Source organism: Pseudophryne corroboree, chromosome 12 (assembly GCF_028390025.1).
Source record: "Pseudophryne corroboree isolate aPseCor3 chromosome 12, aPseCor3.hap2, whole genome shotgun sequence".
Classification (NCBI taxonomy): Eukaryota; Metazoa; Chordata; class Amphibia; order Anura; family Myobatrachidae; genus Pseudophryne; species Pseudophryne corroboree.
In genome coordinates, this window is record NC_086455.1 from 156,660,128 (window position 1) to 156,678,981 (window position 18,854).

The 18,854-nt window shown below is 47.5% G+C and overlaps 2 protein-coding genes across 5 annotated transcripts in view; one reads left to right on the top strand and one right to left on the bottom strand.

Moving 5' to 3' along the window:
• The window catches only part of SNW1 (SNW domain containing 1), a 44,242-nt gene extending 41,520 nt beyond the window's left edge, over positions 1-2,722 (bottom strand). The window contains exon 1 of the mRNA XM_063948213.1: positions 2,489-2,722. Within this exon, the coding sequence (XP_063804283.1) occupies positions 2,489-2,502 (14 nt within the window). The 5' untranslated portion in view covers positions 2,503-2,722. The remainder of the gene's footprint in view (positions 1-2,488) is intronic.
• Positions 2,723-2,746: 24 nt separating this feature from the next.
• Positions 2,747-18,854, top strand: part of ADCK1 (aarF domain containing kinase 1) — a 133,786-nt gene continuing 117,678 nt past the window's right edge. The window contains exons 1-2 of one of the 4 annotated variants that reach the window (XM_063948211.1): positions 2,820-2,901; positions 4,127-4,301. Coding sequence is in view for 1 of the 4 variants with exons in the window: in XM_063948209.1 (XP_063804279.1) it covers positions 2,843-2,901 (59 nt within the window). In the remaining 3 variants the exon portion in view is untranslated. Of the gene's footprint in view, positions 4,302-18,854 lie in introns of all 4 variants that reach the window. The other 3 variants (XM_063948209.1, XM_063948212.1, XM_063948210.1) reach the window with 3 other exon arrangements.

An 18,854-nucleotide genomic window follows, 5' to 3' on the forward strand; every position in this document is an offset into this window, starting at 1 on the left:
TCACCATATCCGATGTGGTGAGCTTATCTGGCCGTCCGGAGCGCACTTCTCAAGTGCAGGTTCAGCCATGTTTAAATTAGTTTATCCAGAAATAGGTGGTCCCCATGAACTTTGTCTAACTCTTTGATCTGTGCTGCTGTCCCCTTCTTTAAATAAAACTGTTTTATCACTGCACGGAATTCATTTTTGTTTATTTTTGTGGCAACTGCTAAACCGGTTGCTTCAAATTACTATCGCAACTGAACAACGCCTCACTTGTCTGCCATACAAGCACGCTTGGATCTATTTGTGAATTCTATTGTGGAGATTTCTATGGTCAACATATTTTAGAACAAACGTCTGTTGTACTATTGTGATAAAACTTTATATATGAAGTTTTCTTCACCAAATTGAGTTGGATATAAAAGTCCCTTAGTTTTTATAGGTTAAAGGATTTTTATACGGTTATCTTGGATACACTTCACCACAAGTGTTTGTGACCAAACTTTCCGATTAGTTTGTCATTTAAAGAGGCACATGGAGGTAACTATATGACCATTGGTGCACACCAATTGTAATTCCATCTTTTGATCTCGACATTTGTGGAGAAGTGCCCCTGAAGTCGTAATGACGAAACGCGTAGGATTTATCAGCTATGAGTTAGTAATCCAGATCGTGAAGATTTTCCCTGTCTGAGCTCATGCCTTGTTAAGGTGAGGGAAGATCAAATTTGCCATGAACATGTTCTGGATGCCTCTCACTGATATATATATTTTATTCTTGTACAACATTTTTTAATGTTACAAACTGTGTCAATAACCATTAATTGGTACTAATTGGCCATTGTGGCCTTCTGTTTGGGTGATTTTTCTAGTGAGGGGATATCTGTTCTAGGATCCCGGAATGATCTTTCCAAAGATTTCTTCAATCTACAGTCTGCCCCTATTGGGTCCATTTTTGGAAGATTTAAAATACAATGAATATAGCGCACTTGGGAATTTTTGACTTTCTAAGTGCAATTGAGATCTTACAACAGAGATCTCTCCTATAGTGCTGCTTGTATTTGTGCACAAGATAAGGATATTGTTTTGTATTTGTGAATGTGTGTATATATATATATATATATATATATATATATATATATATATATATATATATATATATATATATATATATTTCATGCTAGGCCATTTTAGCATCTAAAGGGAGAGCTTGGCGAAGCCCAGCACCTACACCCCACTCAATGACGCCGATGCTGTGGTTCACCCCATTTAGTGACATTGAGGCCCCCCCCCCATCTGACCGTGCTCACTTTTAGAGTGCGTGCGACAAAACTGCGTGCGTTTCTGCCCTTGCACTATGGCACCCTGCCCGATTCCTGGAGTGAACACTAGAGATACACACACAGATAGATATATACACAGTATATAAGTATATAAACAGTGCTGTGCAAAAAAAATGCTGCAAAGTAAAAACGCTTTTAAAAATAAAAGGCGTTAATAGTGTATTACAGTGCGAGAGCCGGAGATCACCTGACCAGAGCTGGAGGAGGGCACTGGAGCACCCACCAAATGTATCAAGCCTTGGAGAGTGATAAATAGCACGGTGATAGTGAAGTATCAGCTACTGTCATACAGTTAGGAGCCGATTGGTTGGTACTTAAGCACCGAGCAATGTATCACTCTCCAAGGCTCGATAAATCTGGGCCTAAATATATACATTTTTTTTTTTTGAGTGATCACCTTGTGGTTGATTCTATATCGGAGTGGGAGAAGGGACCTTCTGACGTACCTAGGGGAGGAGACCCGTCACCAGGGGGAGGAGCTACAGCCGAACAAGGTACCCGAATAGTACCCTGGCGGGCTCGCTTCGCTCGCCACGCTTCGGGCACGGTGGCTCGCTCCGCTCGCCACCTAATTACTAAAGGTGCGTTGGATACTAGAGCAACTGTCCCGCTGCCGTGGCTCCTCCCCCTGACAGAAAAGGTCCCTTAGGCCACTTGGATCTAGCCTCAACCATCACCTTCTGTGTCCACCGGACATAGCTGATCACACTGGCCGGGTCCCGGCACAGCTTTCTCTGCCCAGGGGTGGGGGATCCGCAGCTGAAGCTGGCGTTATTATCATAGGGATCACAGCAGCATTTATTTACTTTTTTTTTAAGTACATTTGGTCAGATCCCATCTCGCATTATACAGTAAGTATGGGAAATGAGTTCTTGGTGACTAAAAGTGAATTAAAGGGCTGGAAGCAGTTTTTACATGCAAACTGCTCCAAAAGCCCCTTAATATAGATCAATGAAAGTAAAATAATGTGAAAGGGGCATATACTATGGTTGTGTCATATACTATGGACAGATAGAGAGGAGGAGCAGGGCAGAGCGCAGGCCCCAGCACAGCAGTGCATGCAGCCCCCACAGGTGCCCAGGGGAAGGGGCCGCCTCACCCCCCGGCGATCCTGCCCCGTACCCCGGCCTCACACAGCCCCAGGACCCCGCTCTGGGCACTCACCTCACCAGCGCCATGTTTGCGGTACGGTTTTTCCTCACCGGAAGTTTCCCTGGGGAACGTCGGAAGCGATAAGCTCCCCCCGCCGCCTCAGGCTGAGAGAGGGAGCACACGTAAGCACTGGCACTGCGCTCTCCTGTCTGCGCGTGGCGGCGCCATGTTGTCGGAGCTCAGCCGCCGGGGAAACTGTAGTGGTTGTCTCAGCAACGATGGTGCCGCTGGTCTTGGCGGTCATAGGAGTGGGGCGCCTGCGCACGTGCTGTCTCCGCGCCGTGCGCGCACCCTTCAGGAGGAGGAGATCTCAGAGTCTTGGTGGTGGTGACGCTGCGTACTGTGCGGGTGTATGACGTGTATGTCATGCTCTGTGTGACGGCTGTAACCGGCTGTCTGCGAGCCGGCCTGCCCCTTATGCAATGGTAGATCAACCCTTATGCAATGCCGGAGCCTCCCAGCGAGTTCCACTGACAGCGCGCACCGCGCTCCCTCTGATGGGACTGACTACTACAGAGGCTTCACGCGCTGCGCGCGCTTTCACACTGCCCTGGACGCAACCGACAACATGAGTATCCCGCGCGGCGCGCTCCCTCTGACAGGACTGACTACCGGGGTATCCTCCCACTGACAGGACTGACTACAGGGGTATCCCTTGCAGCACGTTCCCTCTGACAGGACTGACTACTACAGAGGTATCCTCCCACTGACAGGACTGACTACAGGGGTATCCCATGCAGCACGCTTCCACTGACAGGACTGACAACTACAGGGGTATCCTCCAACTGACAACAACAGGTCAGGGCTATCCTCCCACTGACAGGACTGACCACTCCAGGGCTATCCTCCCACTGACAGGACTGACCACTCCAGGGCTATCCTCCCACTGACAGGACTGACCACTCCAGGGCTATCCTCCCGCTGACACGACTGACTCCAGGGGTATCCTCCCACTGACACGACTGACTCCAGGGGTATCCTCCCACTGACAGGACTACTACAGGGGTATCCTCCCACTGGCAGGACTGACTACTACAGTGGTATCCTTCCACTGACAGGACTGACTACAGGGCTATCCCGTGCAGCACGCTCCCTCTGATAGGACTGACTACTTCAGTGGTATCATCACTCTGGGAGGACTGACTACTATAGGGGTATCCCACGCAGCATGCTTCCTCTGACAGGACTGACTACTACGGGTGTATCCTCCCACTGACAGGACTGACTACTACGGGGGTATCCTCCCACTGACAGGACTGACTACTACAGGAGTATTCTCCCACTGACAGGACTGACTACAGGGGTATCCTCCCACTGACAGGACTGACTACTATAGGGGTAACCCACGCAGCACGCTCCCTCTGACTGGACTGACTACTACATGGGTATCCCGCGCAGCATGCTTACTCTGACAGGACTAACTACAGGAGTTCCCCGTGCAGCGTGCTCCCTCTGACAGGACTGACTACTGCGGCTTCCCGCGCAACCTGCTCCCTCATACTGTACTAACTACTACAGGAGCTTCCCGCACAGAGCGCTCCCTCACACAGGACTGACTACCGGAGCTCCCCGCACCGAGCGCTCCCTCACACAGGACTGTCTATAGGAGCTCCCCGTACATTGCGCTCTTTCACGCAGGTCTGCCTACAGGGGTATCCTGCGCGGAACGCTCCCTCTGACAGGACTGACTACAGGAGATCCCCGCGCAGCGCACTCCAACTGACAGAACTGACTACAGGGGCTTCCCGCGCACAGTGGACTTCAAAGGTTCTGGAAAGCGGGACTCGCGGTCAGAGCGTGCCAAGTAGTACACCTGCAGGGGGCGGTAGGTTGAGGTCAGGGTAGGGTGCATATATAGATAACAGCTTCAGTGTGTACCTATACCCACCAAAGGGAGGGGCCTGTCTGTATATAACCACCTGAGGGAGGGGTCTGTCTGTATAACCATCAAGGGGAGGAGTTAATCCTGTTAGCTTTGATTTGCAGTTTTCTCTGCAAATTCGCATTTTGCAATTCAATTAGAAACACGCACTGAATCTGTCAGAGTAAACTCACATTTTTCTGTTCGCACCTCACTGAGGGTGAGAGATGTTAGGGAAGATCCTTATTTTAAGGTTAGGGTTATTCTTAAAATCCTTATTTCTCTAACGTCCTAGTGGATGCTGGGACTCCGTCAGGACCATGGGGAATAGCGGGCTCCGCAGGAGACAGGGCACATCTAAATAAAGCTTTTAGGATCACATGGTGCGTACTGGCTCCTCCCCCTATGACCCTCCTCCAAGCCTCAGTTAGGTTTTTGTGCCCGTCCGAGAAGGGTGCAATCTAGGTGGCTCTCCTAAAGAGCTGCTTAGAAAAAGTTTTTTTAGGTTTAAATCTCAGTGAATCCTGCTGGCAACAGGATCACTGCATCGAGGGACTTAGGGGAGAGATTTCCAACTCACCTGCGTGCAGGATGGATTGGAGTCTTAGGCTACTGGACACTTAGCTCCAGAGGGAGTCGGAACACAGGTCCTCCTGGGGTTCGTCCCGGAGCCGCGCCGCCGATCCCCCTTACAGACGCTGAAGACGGAGGTCCGGAAAGCAGGCGGCAGAAGACTCCTCAGTCTTCATGAAGGTAGCGCACAGCACTGCAGCTGTGCGCCATTGTTGCTACACGTCTCACTGATTCAGTCACGGAGGGTGCAGGGCGCTGCTGGGGGCGCCCTGGGCAGCAATATTAAATACCTTTAGTGGCAAAATAAATACATCACATATAGCCATTAAGGCTATATGTATGTATTTAACCCAGGCCAGTTTTCTTAAAACCCGGGAGAAAAGCCCGCCGAAAAAGGGGCGGAGCTTATTCTCCTCAGCACTCAGCGCCATTTTCCTGCTCAGCTCCGCTGGTGAGGAAGGCTCCCAGGACTCTCCCCTGCACTGCACTACAGAAACAGGGTAACAAAGAGAAGGGGGGCATAATTTGGCGATATTGATATATTAAAAGCGCTTATATCAAAAACAACACCTTCTAGGGTTGTTTATATACATTTATAGCGCTTTTGGTGTGTGCTGGCAAACTCTCCCTCTGTCTCCCCAAAGGGCTAAGAGGGTCCTGTCTTCGATTAGAGCATTCCCTGTGTGGCTGCTGTGTGTCGGTACGTGTGTGTCGACATGTATGAGGACGATGTTGGTGTGGAGGCAGAGCAATTGCCGGTAATGGTGATGTCACCCCCTAGGGAGTCGACACCGGAATGGATGGCTTTAGTTATGGAATTACGTGATAATGTTAGCACATTACAAAAGTCAGTTGACGAAATGAGACGGCCGGAAAACCAGTTAGTACCGGCTCAGGCGTCTCAGACACCGTCAGGGGCTGTAAAACGTCCCTTACCTCAGTCAGTCGACACGGGTACCGACACAGATGAATCTAGTGTCGACGGTGAAGAAACAAACGTATTTTCCAATAGGGCCACACGTTATATGATCACGGCAATGAAGGAGGCTTTGCAGATCTCTGATACTGCTGGTACCTCAAAGAGGGGTATTATGTGGGGGGTGAAAAAACTACCTGTAGCTTTTCCAGAATCAGAGGAATTGAATGACGTGTGTGACGAAGCGTGGGTTAACCCAGATAGAAAACTGCTAATTTCCAAGAAGTTATTGGCATTATACCCTTTCCCACCAGAGGTTAGGGCGCGCTGGGAAACACCCCCTAGGGTGGATAAGGCGCTCACACGTTTATCCAAGCAAGTGGCGTTGCCGTCTCCTGATACGGCCGCCCTCAAGGATCCAGCAGATAGGAGGCTGGAAACTACACTGAAGAGTATATACACACATACTGGTGTTATACTGCGACCGGCAGTAGCCTCAGCCTGGATGTGCAGTGCTGGGGTAGTGTGGTTGGATTCTCTGACTGAAAATATTGATACCCTGGATAGGGACAGTATTTTATTGACTCTAGAGCAATTAAAGGATGCTTTTCTTTATATGCGAGATGCTCAGAGGGATATTTGTACTCTAGCATCAAGAGTAAGCGCGATGTCCATATCTGCCAGAAGAAGTTTATGGACGCGACAGTGGTCAGGTGATGCGGATTCCAAAAGGCATATGGAAGTATTGCCATATAAAGGAGAGGAATTATTTGGGGTCGGTCTTTCGGACCTGGTGGCCACGGCAACTGCCGGCAAATCCACTTTTTTACCTCAGACCCCCTCCCAACAGAAAAAGACACCGTCTTTTCAGCCGCAGTCCTTTCGCTCCTATAAAAACAAGCGACCAAAAGGACAGTCTTATCTGCCGCGAGGCAGAGGAAAGGGTAAGAGAGGGCAGCAAGCAGCCCCTGCCCAGGACCAGAAGCCCGCCCCGGGTTCTACAAAGCCATCAGCATGACGCTGGGGCTTTACAAGCGGACTCAGGAGCGGTGGGGGGTCGACTCAAGATTTTCAGCAATCAGTGGGCTCGCTCACAAGTGGACCCGTGGATCCTGCAGATAATATCTCAGGGTTACATGTTGGAGTTCGAAAGGTCTCCCCCTCGCCGGTTCCTAAAGTCTGCTTTACCAACGTCTCCCTCAGAAAGGACGTCGGTTTTGGAAGTCATTCACAAGCTGTATTCTCAGCAGGTGATAGTCAAGGTACCCCTCCTACAACAGGGAAAGGGGTATTATTCCACACTATTTGTGGTACCGAAGCCGGACGGTTCGGTAAGACCTATTCTAAACCTGAAATCCTTGAACCTGTACATACAGAAATTCAAGTTCAAGATGGAGTCACTCAGAGCAGTGATAGCGAATCTGGAAGAAGGGGACTTCATGGTGTCCCTGGACATAAAAGATGCTTATCTGCATGTCCCAATTTACCCCTCACACCAAGGGTATCTCAGGTTCGTGATACAAGACTGTCATTATCAGTTTCAAACGCTGCCGTTTGGTTTGTCCAAGGCCCCTCGGGTCTTTACCAAGGTAATGACCGAAATGATGGTTCTTCTACGAAGAAAAGGCGTATTAATTATCCCTTACTTGGACGATCTCCTGATAAGGGCAAAGTCCAGAGAACAGCTGGAAGTCGGTGTAGCACTATCCCAGGTAGTGCTTCAGCAACACGGGTGGATTCTGAATCTTCCAAAATCTCAATTGACCCCGACAACTCGTCTGCTGTTCCTGGGAATGATTCTGGACACGGTTCAGAAAAAGGTGTTTCTCCCGGAGGAGAAAGCAAGGGAGTTATCCGAACTTGTCAGGAACCTCATAAAACCAGGAACTGTGTCAGTACATCAATGCACAAGAGTCCTGGGAAAGATGGTGGCTTCTTACGAAGCGATTCCATTCGGCAGATTCCTTGCACGGACATTTCAGTGGGATCTGCTGGACAAATGGTCCGGATCGCATCTGCACATGCATCAGCGGATAACACTGTCACCAAGAACAAGGTTGTCTCTCCTGTGGTGGTTGCAGAGTGCTCATCTGTTAGAGGGCCGCAGATTCGGCATACAGGACTGGGTCCTGGTGACTACGGATGCCAGCCTACGAGGCTGGGGAGCAGTCACACAGGGAAGAAACTTCCAGGGCGTGTGGTCAAACCTGGAGACGTCCCTTCACATAAATATACTGGAGCTAAGAGCGATCTACAATGCTCTAAGCCTGGCAAAATCGCTGCTTCAGGGTCAGCCGGTGTTGATCCAGTCGGACAACATCACGGCAGTCGCCCACGTAAACCGACAAGGCGGCACGAGAAGCAGAAGAGCAATGACAGAAGCTGCAAGGATTCTGCGCTGGGCGGAGAATCATGTCATAGCACTGTCAGCAGTGTTCATCCCGGGAGTGGACAACTGGGAAGCAGACTTCCTCAGCAGACACGACCTTCACCCGGGAGAGTGGGGACTTCATCCAGAAGTCTTCCACATGATTGTGAACCGTTGGGAAAGACCAAAGGTGGACATGATGGCGTCTCGCCTCAACAAAAAATTGGACAGATATTGCGCCAGGTCAAGAGACCCTCAGGCAATAGCTGTGGACGCTCTGGTAACACCGTGGGTGTACCAGTCAGTGTATGTGTTCCCTCCTCTGCCTCTCATACCAAAGGTACTGAGAATTATACGGAAAAGAGGAGTAAGAACAATACTGGTGGCTCCGGACTGGCCAAGAAGAACTTGGTATCCGGAACTTCAAGAGATGCTCACGGAGGATCCATGGCCTCTACCTCTAAGAAGGGATCTGCTTCAGCAGGGACCTTGTATGTTCCAAGACTTACCGCGTCTGCGTTTGACGGCATGGCGGTTGAACGCCGGATTCTAAAAGAAAAGGGCATTCCAGAGGAAGTTATTCCTACCTTGATTAAGGCTAGAAAGGAAGTGACTGTACAACATTATCACCGCATTTGGCGAAAATATGTTGCGTGGTGTGAGGCCAAGAAGGCTCCAACGGAAGAATTTCAATTGGGTCGATTCTTACATTTCCTGCAAGCAGGATTGTCTATGGGCCTAAAATTGGGGTCCATTAAAGTTCAAATTTCGGCCTTATCAATCTTCTTCCAGAAGGAATTGGCATCAGTGCCTGAAGTACAAACTTTTGTCAAAGGTGTACTACATATACAACCCCCAATAGTGCCTCCAGTGGCACCGTGGGATTTGAACGTAGTTTTGAATTTTCTCAAATCTCATTGGTTTGAGCCTCTAAAATCGGTAGATTTAAAATACCTTACATGGAAGGTAACCATGCTATTGGCCCTGGCTTCAGCCAGGAGAGTTTCAGAGTTGGCGGCTTTATCATACAAAAGCCCATATCTGATTTTCCATTCGGACAGGGCAGAACTGCGGACACGTCCTCATTTTCTCCCTAAGGTGGTTTCGGCTTTTCACTTGAACCAGCCTATTGTGGTGCCTGCGGCTACTAGCGACTTGGAGGACTCCAAGTTACTGGACGTTGTCAGAGCATTAAAAATATATATTTCAAGGACAGCTGGAGTCAGAAAATCTGACTCGTTGTTTATATTGTATGCACCCAACAAGATGGGTGCTCCTGCGTCTAAACAGACGATTGCACGTTGGATCTGTAGCACAATCCAACTTGCACATTCTGTGGCAGGCCTGCCACAGCCTAAATCTGTAAAGGCCCACTCCACAAGGAAAGTGGGCTCATCTTGGGCGGCTGCCCGAGGGGTCTCGGCATTACAACTTTGCCGAGCAGCTACGTGGTCAGGGGAGAACACGTTTGTAAAATTTTACAAATTTGATACTCTGGCTAAGGAGGACCTGGAGTTCTCTCATTCGGTGCTGCAGAGTCATCCGCACTCTCCCGCCCGTTTGGGAGCTTTGGTATAATCCCCATGGTCCTGACGGAGTCCCAGCATCCACTAGGACGTTAGAGAAAATAAGAATTTACTTACCGATAATTCTATTTCTCATAGTCCGTAGTGGATGCTGGGCGCCCATCCCAAGTGCGGATTGTCTGCAATACTTGTACATAGTTATTGTTACAAAGATCGGGTTATTACTATTGTTGTGAGCCATCTTTTCAGAGGCTACTTCGTTTTTTGTTATCATACTGTTAACTGGGTTCAGATCACAAGTTGTACGGTGTGATTGGTGTGGCTGGTATGAGTCTTACCCGGGATTCAAGATCCTTCCTTATTGTGTACGCTCGTCCGGGCACAGTACCTAACTGAGGCTTGGAGGAGGGTCATAGGGGGAGGAGCCAGTACGCACCATGTGATCCTAAAAGCTTTATTTAGATGTGCCCTGTCTCCTGCGGAGCCCGCTATTCCCCATGGTCCTGACGGAGTCCCAGCATCCACTACGGACTATGAGAAATAGAATTATCGGTAAGTAAATTCTTATTTATAAGGTTGGATACTACATAGACATACTCGGACACCCCCTCCCTGATGACTGATTAGGCAATTGGAAGTGGGGGGGAGGGGTTTAAAAATGGCCTCAAATTACCACAAAGTCATTGCTCTATGCACCCCAAATTTAATTAGAGTATTTATTGAAATAATTGCTTTTTATCATTATTTTATAGCCACCTCACAGTACCCCTAAAGCATCTTTTTTTCGTACTGTTTTTTCCAATTTTTTTTGTATGAAAGTACATGACAAATTTTTGCTTTTTAAATATTTTTTTTACTTTTTGTAAAAAAAAATATGCACAAACCAGTAATTTAAGTCCATTAACAAATCTCCAGTACTTACTTAGGACCACTAACAGCCTTCTGTATGATTCTGGAAACAAAATTGTAATGTTTTGGGGGGTCCCAGGACCTTATATATATCAATCACAATATGTGATCTCTGTGTATAGCCACTAAGAGGAGGGGCCTCTAGCCATTACATTGAGGGGTGTCTGTGTGTAGCCACTATGGGGAGCAGTCTGTATAACCACTAAAGGGAGGAGCATCTGTATATGACCACTAAGGGAAGGAGTCTTTGCATAACCATCAAGGGTAGGAGTCTGTGTATAACCACCATTGGGAGTAACCTCTATATAAGCACCAAGGGGAGGAGTGTCTATATAACCACCAAGGGGAGGAGTCTGTGTATAACCACCAAGGGGAGGAGTCTCTAAACACCAAGGGTAGCAGTCTGTGCATAACCACCACAGGGAGGATTCTCTGTATAACCACCATGGGAGAAATCTTTGTGTAATACCACCAAGAGAAGGGGTCTGTTTATGGTCACCATGGAGGGAGAGGTCTCTGTTACCACCATAGGAAGGAGCTTTGTGTATAACCAGCAAGAGGAGGAGTCTTTGTATATAACCACCAATGGGAGGGCGGGGTCTCTATGTTTTATAACTAAATGGAGATGGGTCTCTTGAGTATAACCTCCATGGGGAGGGTCTGTATTTGCCAGTCTATATCAGCAGGGGTAATGGTCTCTTTTTGTTTATACCACCAGAGGAAGGGTTCTCTTCCTTTTTATAACCACCAGGAGGAGGGGTAAGGATGACCATTGGTGTGCTCTCCATCGATGGCGAACCTATGGGTGGCCATCAGTAATAAAGTATACTATGGAAGACCATCAATGGCTTTATCCACTGATGGTCATCCCTATTGTGTCACTGATTAGCCTGTGGGCCAGTCACAGCCTGCGGGGTGGAGCTTTGCGGGTGTCGACGAAGGGGTGGGGTGGCAGGACTATGCTCCGTGTCCCTGCACTGCTAGGAAAAATCGAACCATCGGATGGTTCTATACAATGGATGGCGGGAGACCGTTTGGTATAGAACCGCACCATCAGTGCCAAAAGTATTTGGCATCGAGCAAAGACCATTAATGATTTTGAATCATCGATGGTCGATGGCCATCTTTAAGAAAGGGTCTGTACTTGTAATCACTACAGTCCTATAAGGGCTTATTTAGAATTCAATGTTTATATATATATATATTTTTTAATCTTGGATCTACAGACTACACAGACACACAAAAAGGCATTTGATTATGTTTTTAAATACAGTTTTGCGTGTTGTTGACCTATTTCACATAAACAGGTGGGCAAGCTTAAGCAGAGTACACTAAGGGCTCACATGAATCACAATTTGACGTACACCTTTTAGTTGATGCTAAGTAATGGGGTTGGTCATCAAAGATTGTTCTATCAGAAAAAAATATTTTTGTGTTTGATACAAGGTAAATTTATTTTTACTTTGTTAAATCAAACCTAGATATATGATTTTTTTTAGAAAATATACACCTGGCGCCACCATCCTCAAAGTATTTAGCAGCTAGTCTCGGGGATTAAGTTCCAATTACCCCAAATTTGAAAGCAGAAAAAAGAAAATATGAGACAGCGCTTCTTACTTTGATAACCTTTTATATAAATAAAACACAATAATTTACAATATCACATATAAATACCGACCAGTAGTATTTAAAAAATATATATATTGTATTTCACAATATAAGAAAAAACAATGGGGGTAATTCCTAGTTGATCGCAGCAGGAATTAAGTTAGCAGTTGGGCAAAACCATGTGCACTGCAGGGGAGGCAGATATAACATGTGCAGAGAGAGATTTGGGTGTGGTGTGTTCAATCTGCAGTCTAATTTGCAGTGTAAAAATAAAGCAGCCAGTATTGACCCTGCACAGAAATAAAATAACCCACCCAAATCTAACTCTCTCTGCAAATGTTATATCTGCCACACCTGCAGTGCACATGGTTTTGCCCAATTGCTAACTTTCTTGCTGCTGCGATCAACTCAGAATTACCCCCAATGCCGCTTCATCACTTTATGGAGCTGCCAATTCCAACACTCTATTTACTACAATAAAGCTACAATTTTATTTCTCTAACGTCCTAGTGGATGCTGGGGACTCCGTCAGGACCATGGGGAATAGCGGCTCCGCAGGAGACAGGGCACAAAAAGTAAGCTTTTAGGATCACATGGTGTGTACTGGCTCCTCCCCCTATGACCCTCCTCCAAGCCACAGTTAGGTTTTTGTGCCCGTCCGAGCAGGGTGCAATCTAGGTGGCTCTCATAAAGAGCTGCTTAGAAAAAGTTTTTTAGGTTTCTTATTTTCAGTGAGTCCTGCTGGCAACAGGCTCACTGCTACGAGGGACTTAGGGGAGAGAAGTGAACTCATCTGCGTGCAGGATGGATTTGCTTCTTAGGCTACTGGACACCATTAGCTCCAGAGGGATCGAACACAGGCCCAGCCATGGAGTCCGGAGCCGTGCCGCCGACCCCCCTTGCAGATGCCGAAGTTGAAGAGGTCCAGAGGTCCGGAAACAGGCGGCAGAAGACTTTCAGTCTTCATAAGGTAGCGCACAGCACTGCAGCTGTGCGCCATTGTTGTCGGCACACTTCACACCAGCGGTCACTGAGGGTGCAGGGCGCTGGGGGGGGCGCCCTGGGCAGCAATGTATAATACCTTTTTCTATGGCTAAAATACATCACATATAGCCCTTGAGGCTATATGGATGTATTTAACCCCTGCCATATATCGCAAACTCCGGGAGAAGAGCCCGCCGTTTTAGGGGGCGGGGCCTATTCTCCTCAGCACACAGCGCCATTTTCCTGCTCAGCTCCGCTGTGAGGAAGGCTCCCAGGACTCTCCCCTGCACTGCACTACAGAAACAGGGTAAAACAGAGAAGGGGGGCATATTTTGGCGATATTTTTATACATTAAGCGCATATAACAGAAACAACACCTTTTAGGGTTGTTTATATACATTTTTATAGCGCTTTGGTGTGTGCTGGCAAACTCTCCCTCTGTCTCCCCAAAGGGCTAGTGGGGTCCTGTCTTCGATAAGAGCATTCCCTGTGTGTCTGCTGTGTGTCGGTGCGTGTGTGTCGACATGTATGAGGACGATGTTGGTGTGGAGGCGGAGCAATTGCCGGTAATGGTGATGTCACCCCCTAGGGAGTCGACACCGGAATGGATGGCTTTAATTATGGAATTACGTGATAATGTTAGCACGCTGCAAAAGTCAGTTGACGACATGAGACGGCCGGAAAACCAGTTAGTACCTGTCCAGGCGTCTCAGGCACCGTCAGGGGCTGTAAAACGTCCCTTACCTCTGACAATGTCTATAATATTTGTCCTATTAAAAACACGTTAAAGGTTAAAGAACACAGTACGCAATTGGCGTAAAAAGTACCGCAAGGGTACTCCCTTAACTATACCTTAAGGAATGTACTTATACTGTAAACCTCTGTGTAGTGGGAGAGTGTAGATGCAACACAGTATAACCTTATTACCTTTAAAGCTGTTCGAGCGTCACTGACGCTCTGAGATTACTTAATACTATAAGAAATACACAGATACCGTGCTCAGGGTCCAACGCCTAAATATATATTATGAATGATATACTTGCAAAAGAATTTAACACAATACAAGTCATACACTACAATATAACATAGACTACCTAACCAGATAACTACACGGGAAATACAATACAATACAATTACGTTTAAGGGAAAATAAGAGGAGAAGAGAGAGAGAGAAAGAAATGGCTCACAATAACAAGAAGACAAATATGATTGCAGAGAAAGCTTACACATGTGAGGAACAATCGCTGCGCAGTCAGTCAATGCTGAGAATCTTTGTTTAGAAAGTACTTGAGCTTACCCATGCTGCCTGTCCCTATATACACAACACCCAGCAACACAATTGTCCCTACAATGCCGCATGGGGCAGAAGCTAGACTCCATTTTGGGAAAACTCCACTTGATTCCAAAGACTACACCACATGGCTGAAAGGGGGAGGGGAAAATACCCGGCAGCAGCCATTTTAGATTTGCAGGTCCAAACACATGGCACTCTCTACTACACCACAATCACATAGCGGAAAACACAAGACTCCATTTTATTCCAAAATGTCCAAGCCTCAAAACAATGCATATGTTCTGATTTTACAATTCCAAACAATCTAAATCACCTTTCACAATTTCAATCCAACTTCCTAGAACCATCTTATTAAATCTCCATAGGCAAACAAATACCACAAATGCTATGCTACAGGTTGTCTAATGTTCCACTTCATCACAGACTTCACAGAGTATTCAGCACAAACAAGTTACAATCACACAGCTGCGCAAGCCTCACCATCCCCAAGCCATTTGTTTCTCCAAACCAACCACTCTATGCTTACCCATCATTCCACAACTACCCCACCACAAAACACACATTTAAAACTACTCTATGCCAATCAGCCATGAGATATTGAGATTATGGTACTTAGCCTTTGATGCCTGGCGATGATCCAGCCATGCTTCTGAGACCTCTGTTCTGACTGCAGCCACATCAGATCTGCTCTCTGAGGCAACCAACAACACTGACCCCAACCCCCCCCCCAGACAGGAACTATTCTCCTGTGTCTGTTCCTAGGGGAGGGGTCTCTCTCTCTCCTTTGTATATGTTAATCAGGTTCAGCCCTGAAAATCTTAGTAAAAGGTTGGCTTGATCATCCATTGTTCTCAACAAAGTGATCTCAGCTTTTATACATATAATCATATCTATCCGCTGCAATGTCCCACAACTTCACAACCAGCATCAAACTAACCCACACATCATTCTGCTTGCTTCAATACCAAACATGATGGGCGCATCTGGTTCTGTTCAGATAATACATATTCATGACATCAATTCATCAGCCAATTCTAAATCTCCATGATGTCTGGTGCTTGACATTATTATAACCATGTACTGTATGAAACAAGCGCCGAATCCATCTCCGTGCCATGTCCGAGCAAATGCGTGTGTTTCCATATATTGCTGTGCTCGCTGCGCATATTTGCAAGTATAGCGACTTAAATGTGTGTGTGGTTTGTATGTTCTCTCTATGTAATATTTTTGACTTTGACACCTCAGTCAGTCGACAGGTACCGACACAGATGAATCTAGTGTCGACGGTGAAGAAATAAACTTATTTTCCAATAGGGCCACACGTTATATGATCACGGCAATGAAGGAGGCTTTGCATATCTCTGATACTGCAGGTACCTCAAAGGGGGGTATTATGTGGGGTGTGAAAAAACTACCTGTAGCTTTTCCAGAATCAGAGGAATTGAATGACGTGTGTGATGAAGCGTGGGTTAACCCCGATAGAAAACTGCTAATTTCAAAGAAGTTATTGGCATTATACCCTTTCCCACCAGAAGTTAGGGCGCGCTGGGAAACACCCCCTAGGGTGGATAAGGCGCTCACACGCTTATCAAAACAAGTGGCGTTACCGTCTCCTGATACGGCCGCCCTCAAGGATCCAGCTGATAGGAGGCTGGAAACTACCCTGAAGAGTATATACACACATACTGGTGTTATACTGCGACCAGCAATAGCCTCAGCCTGGATGTGCAGTGCTGGGGTGGTTTGGTTGGATTCCCTGACTGAAAATATTGATACCCTGGATAGGGACAGTATTTTATTGACTTTAGAGCAATTAAAGGATGCTTTTCTTTATATGCGAGATGCTCAGAGGGATATTTGCACTCTGGCATCGAGAGTAAGTGCGATGTCCATATCTGCCAGAAGAAGTTTATGGACGCGACAGTGGTCAGGTGATGCGGATTCCAAACGGCATATGGAAGTATTGCCGTATAAAGGAGAGGAATTATTTGGGGTCGGTCTATCGGATCTGGTGGCCACGGCAACAGCCGGAAAATCCACTTTTTTACCTCAGGTCACCTCCCAACAGAAAAAGACACCGTCTTTTCAGCCGCAGTCCTTTCGTTCCTATAAGAACAAGCGGGCAAAAGGACAGTCATATTTGCCCAGAGGCAAAGGAAGGGGTAAGAGGTTGCAGCAAGCAACTACTTCCCACGAACAAAAGCCCTCCCCGGCTTCTACAAAGCCCTCAGCATGACGCTGGGGCTGTGCAAGCGGACTCAGGGGCGGTGGGGGGTCGACTAAAGATTTTCAGCACACAGTGGGCGCGCTCACAGGTGGACCCTTGGATCCTGCAGGTAGTATCTCAGGGTTACAAGTTGGAATTCGAAAAGTCTCCCCCTCGCCGGTTCCTAAAGTCTGCTTTACCAACGTCTCCCTCAGAAAGGGCGACGGTATTGGAAGCCATTCACAAGCTGTATTCTCAGCAGGTGATAGTCAAGGTACCCCTCCTACAACATGGAAAGGGGTATTATTCCACACTATTTGTTGTACCGAAGCCGGACGGTTCGGTAAGACCTATTCTAAATCTGAAATCCTTGAACCTGTACATACAGAAATTCAAGTTCAAGATGGAGTCACTCAGAGCAGTGATAGCGAATTTGGAAGAAGGGGACTTCATGGTGTCCCTGGACATAAAAGATGCTTATCTGCATGTCCCAATTTACCCTTCACACCAAGGGTATCTCAGGTTCGTGATACAAAACTGTCATTATCAGTTTCAAACGCTGCCGTTTGGTTTGTCCACGGCACCTCGGGTCTTTACCAAGGTAATGGCCGAAATGATGGTTCTTCTACGAAGAAAAGGCGTATTAATTATCCCTTACTTGGACGATCTCCTGATAAGGGCAAGGTCCAGAGAACAGCTGGAAGTCGGAGTAGCACTAACCCAAGTAGTGCTTCAACAACACGGGTGGATTCTGAATCTTCCAAAATCTCAATTGACCCCGACGATACGTCTGCTGTTCCTGGGAATGATTCTGGACACTGTTCAGAAAAAGGTGTTTCTCCCGGAGGAGAAAGCAAGGGAGTTATCCGAACTTGTCAGGAACCTCCTAAAACCAGGAAATGTGTCAGTACACGGATCGCATCTGCACATGCATCAGCGGATAACACTGTCACCAAGAACAAGGGTGTCTCTTCTGTGGTGGTTGCAGAGTGCCCATCTGTTAGAGGGCCGCAGATTCGGCATACAGGACTGGGTCCTGGTGACTACGGATGCCAGCCTACGAGGCTGGGGAGCAGTCACACAGGGAAGAAACTTCCAGGGCGTGTGGTCAAACCTGGAGACGTCTCTTCACATAAATATACTGGAGCTAAGAGCGATTTACAATGCTCTAAGCCTGGCAAAACCGCTGCTTCAGGGTCAGCCGGTGTTGATCCAGTCGGACAACATCACGGCAGTCGCCCACGTAAACAGACAGGGCGGCACGAGAAGCAGAAGAGCAATGACAGAAGCTGCAAGGATTCTTCGCTGGGCGGAAAATCATGTCATAGCACTGTCAGCAGTGTTCATTCCGGGAGTGGACAACTGGGAAGCAGACTTCCTCAGCAGACACGACCTCCACCCGGGAGAGTGGGGACTTCATCCAGAAGTCTTCCACATGATTGTGAACCGTTGGGAAAAACCAAAGGTGGACATGATGGCGTCCCGCCTCAACAAGAAACTGGACAGATATTGCGCCAGGTCAAGAGACCCTCAGGCAATAGCTGTGGACGCTCTGGTAACACCGTGGGTGTACCAGTCCGTGTATGTGTTTCCTCCTCTGCCTCTCATACCAAAGGTACTGAGAATTATACGGCTACGGGGAGTAAGAACAATACTCGTGGCTCCGGATTGGCCAAGAAGGACTTGGTACCCGGAACTTCAAGAGATGCTCACGGAAGAACCGTGGCCTCTACCGTTAAGAAGGGATCTGCTTCAGCAGGGACCTTGTATGTTCCAAGACTTACCGCGACTGCGTTTGACGGCATGGCGGTTGAACGCCGGATTCTAAAAGAAAAGGGCATTCCAGAGGAAGTTATTCCTACCTTGATTAAAGCCAGGAAGGAAGTGACCGCACAACATTATCACCGCATTTGGAGAAAATATGTTGCGTGGTGTGAGGCCAAGAAGGCCCCAACGGAGGAATTTCAATTGGGTCGATTCCTACATTTCCTGCAGGCAGGATTGTCTATGGGCCTCAAATTGGGGTCTATTAAGGTTCAAATTTCGGCCTTATTGATTTTCTTCCAGAAAGAATTGGCTTCAGTGCCTGAAGTACAAACTTTTGTCAAAGGTGTACTACATATACAGCCCCCG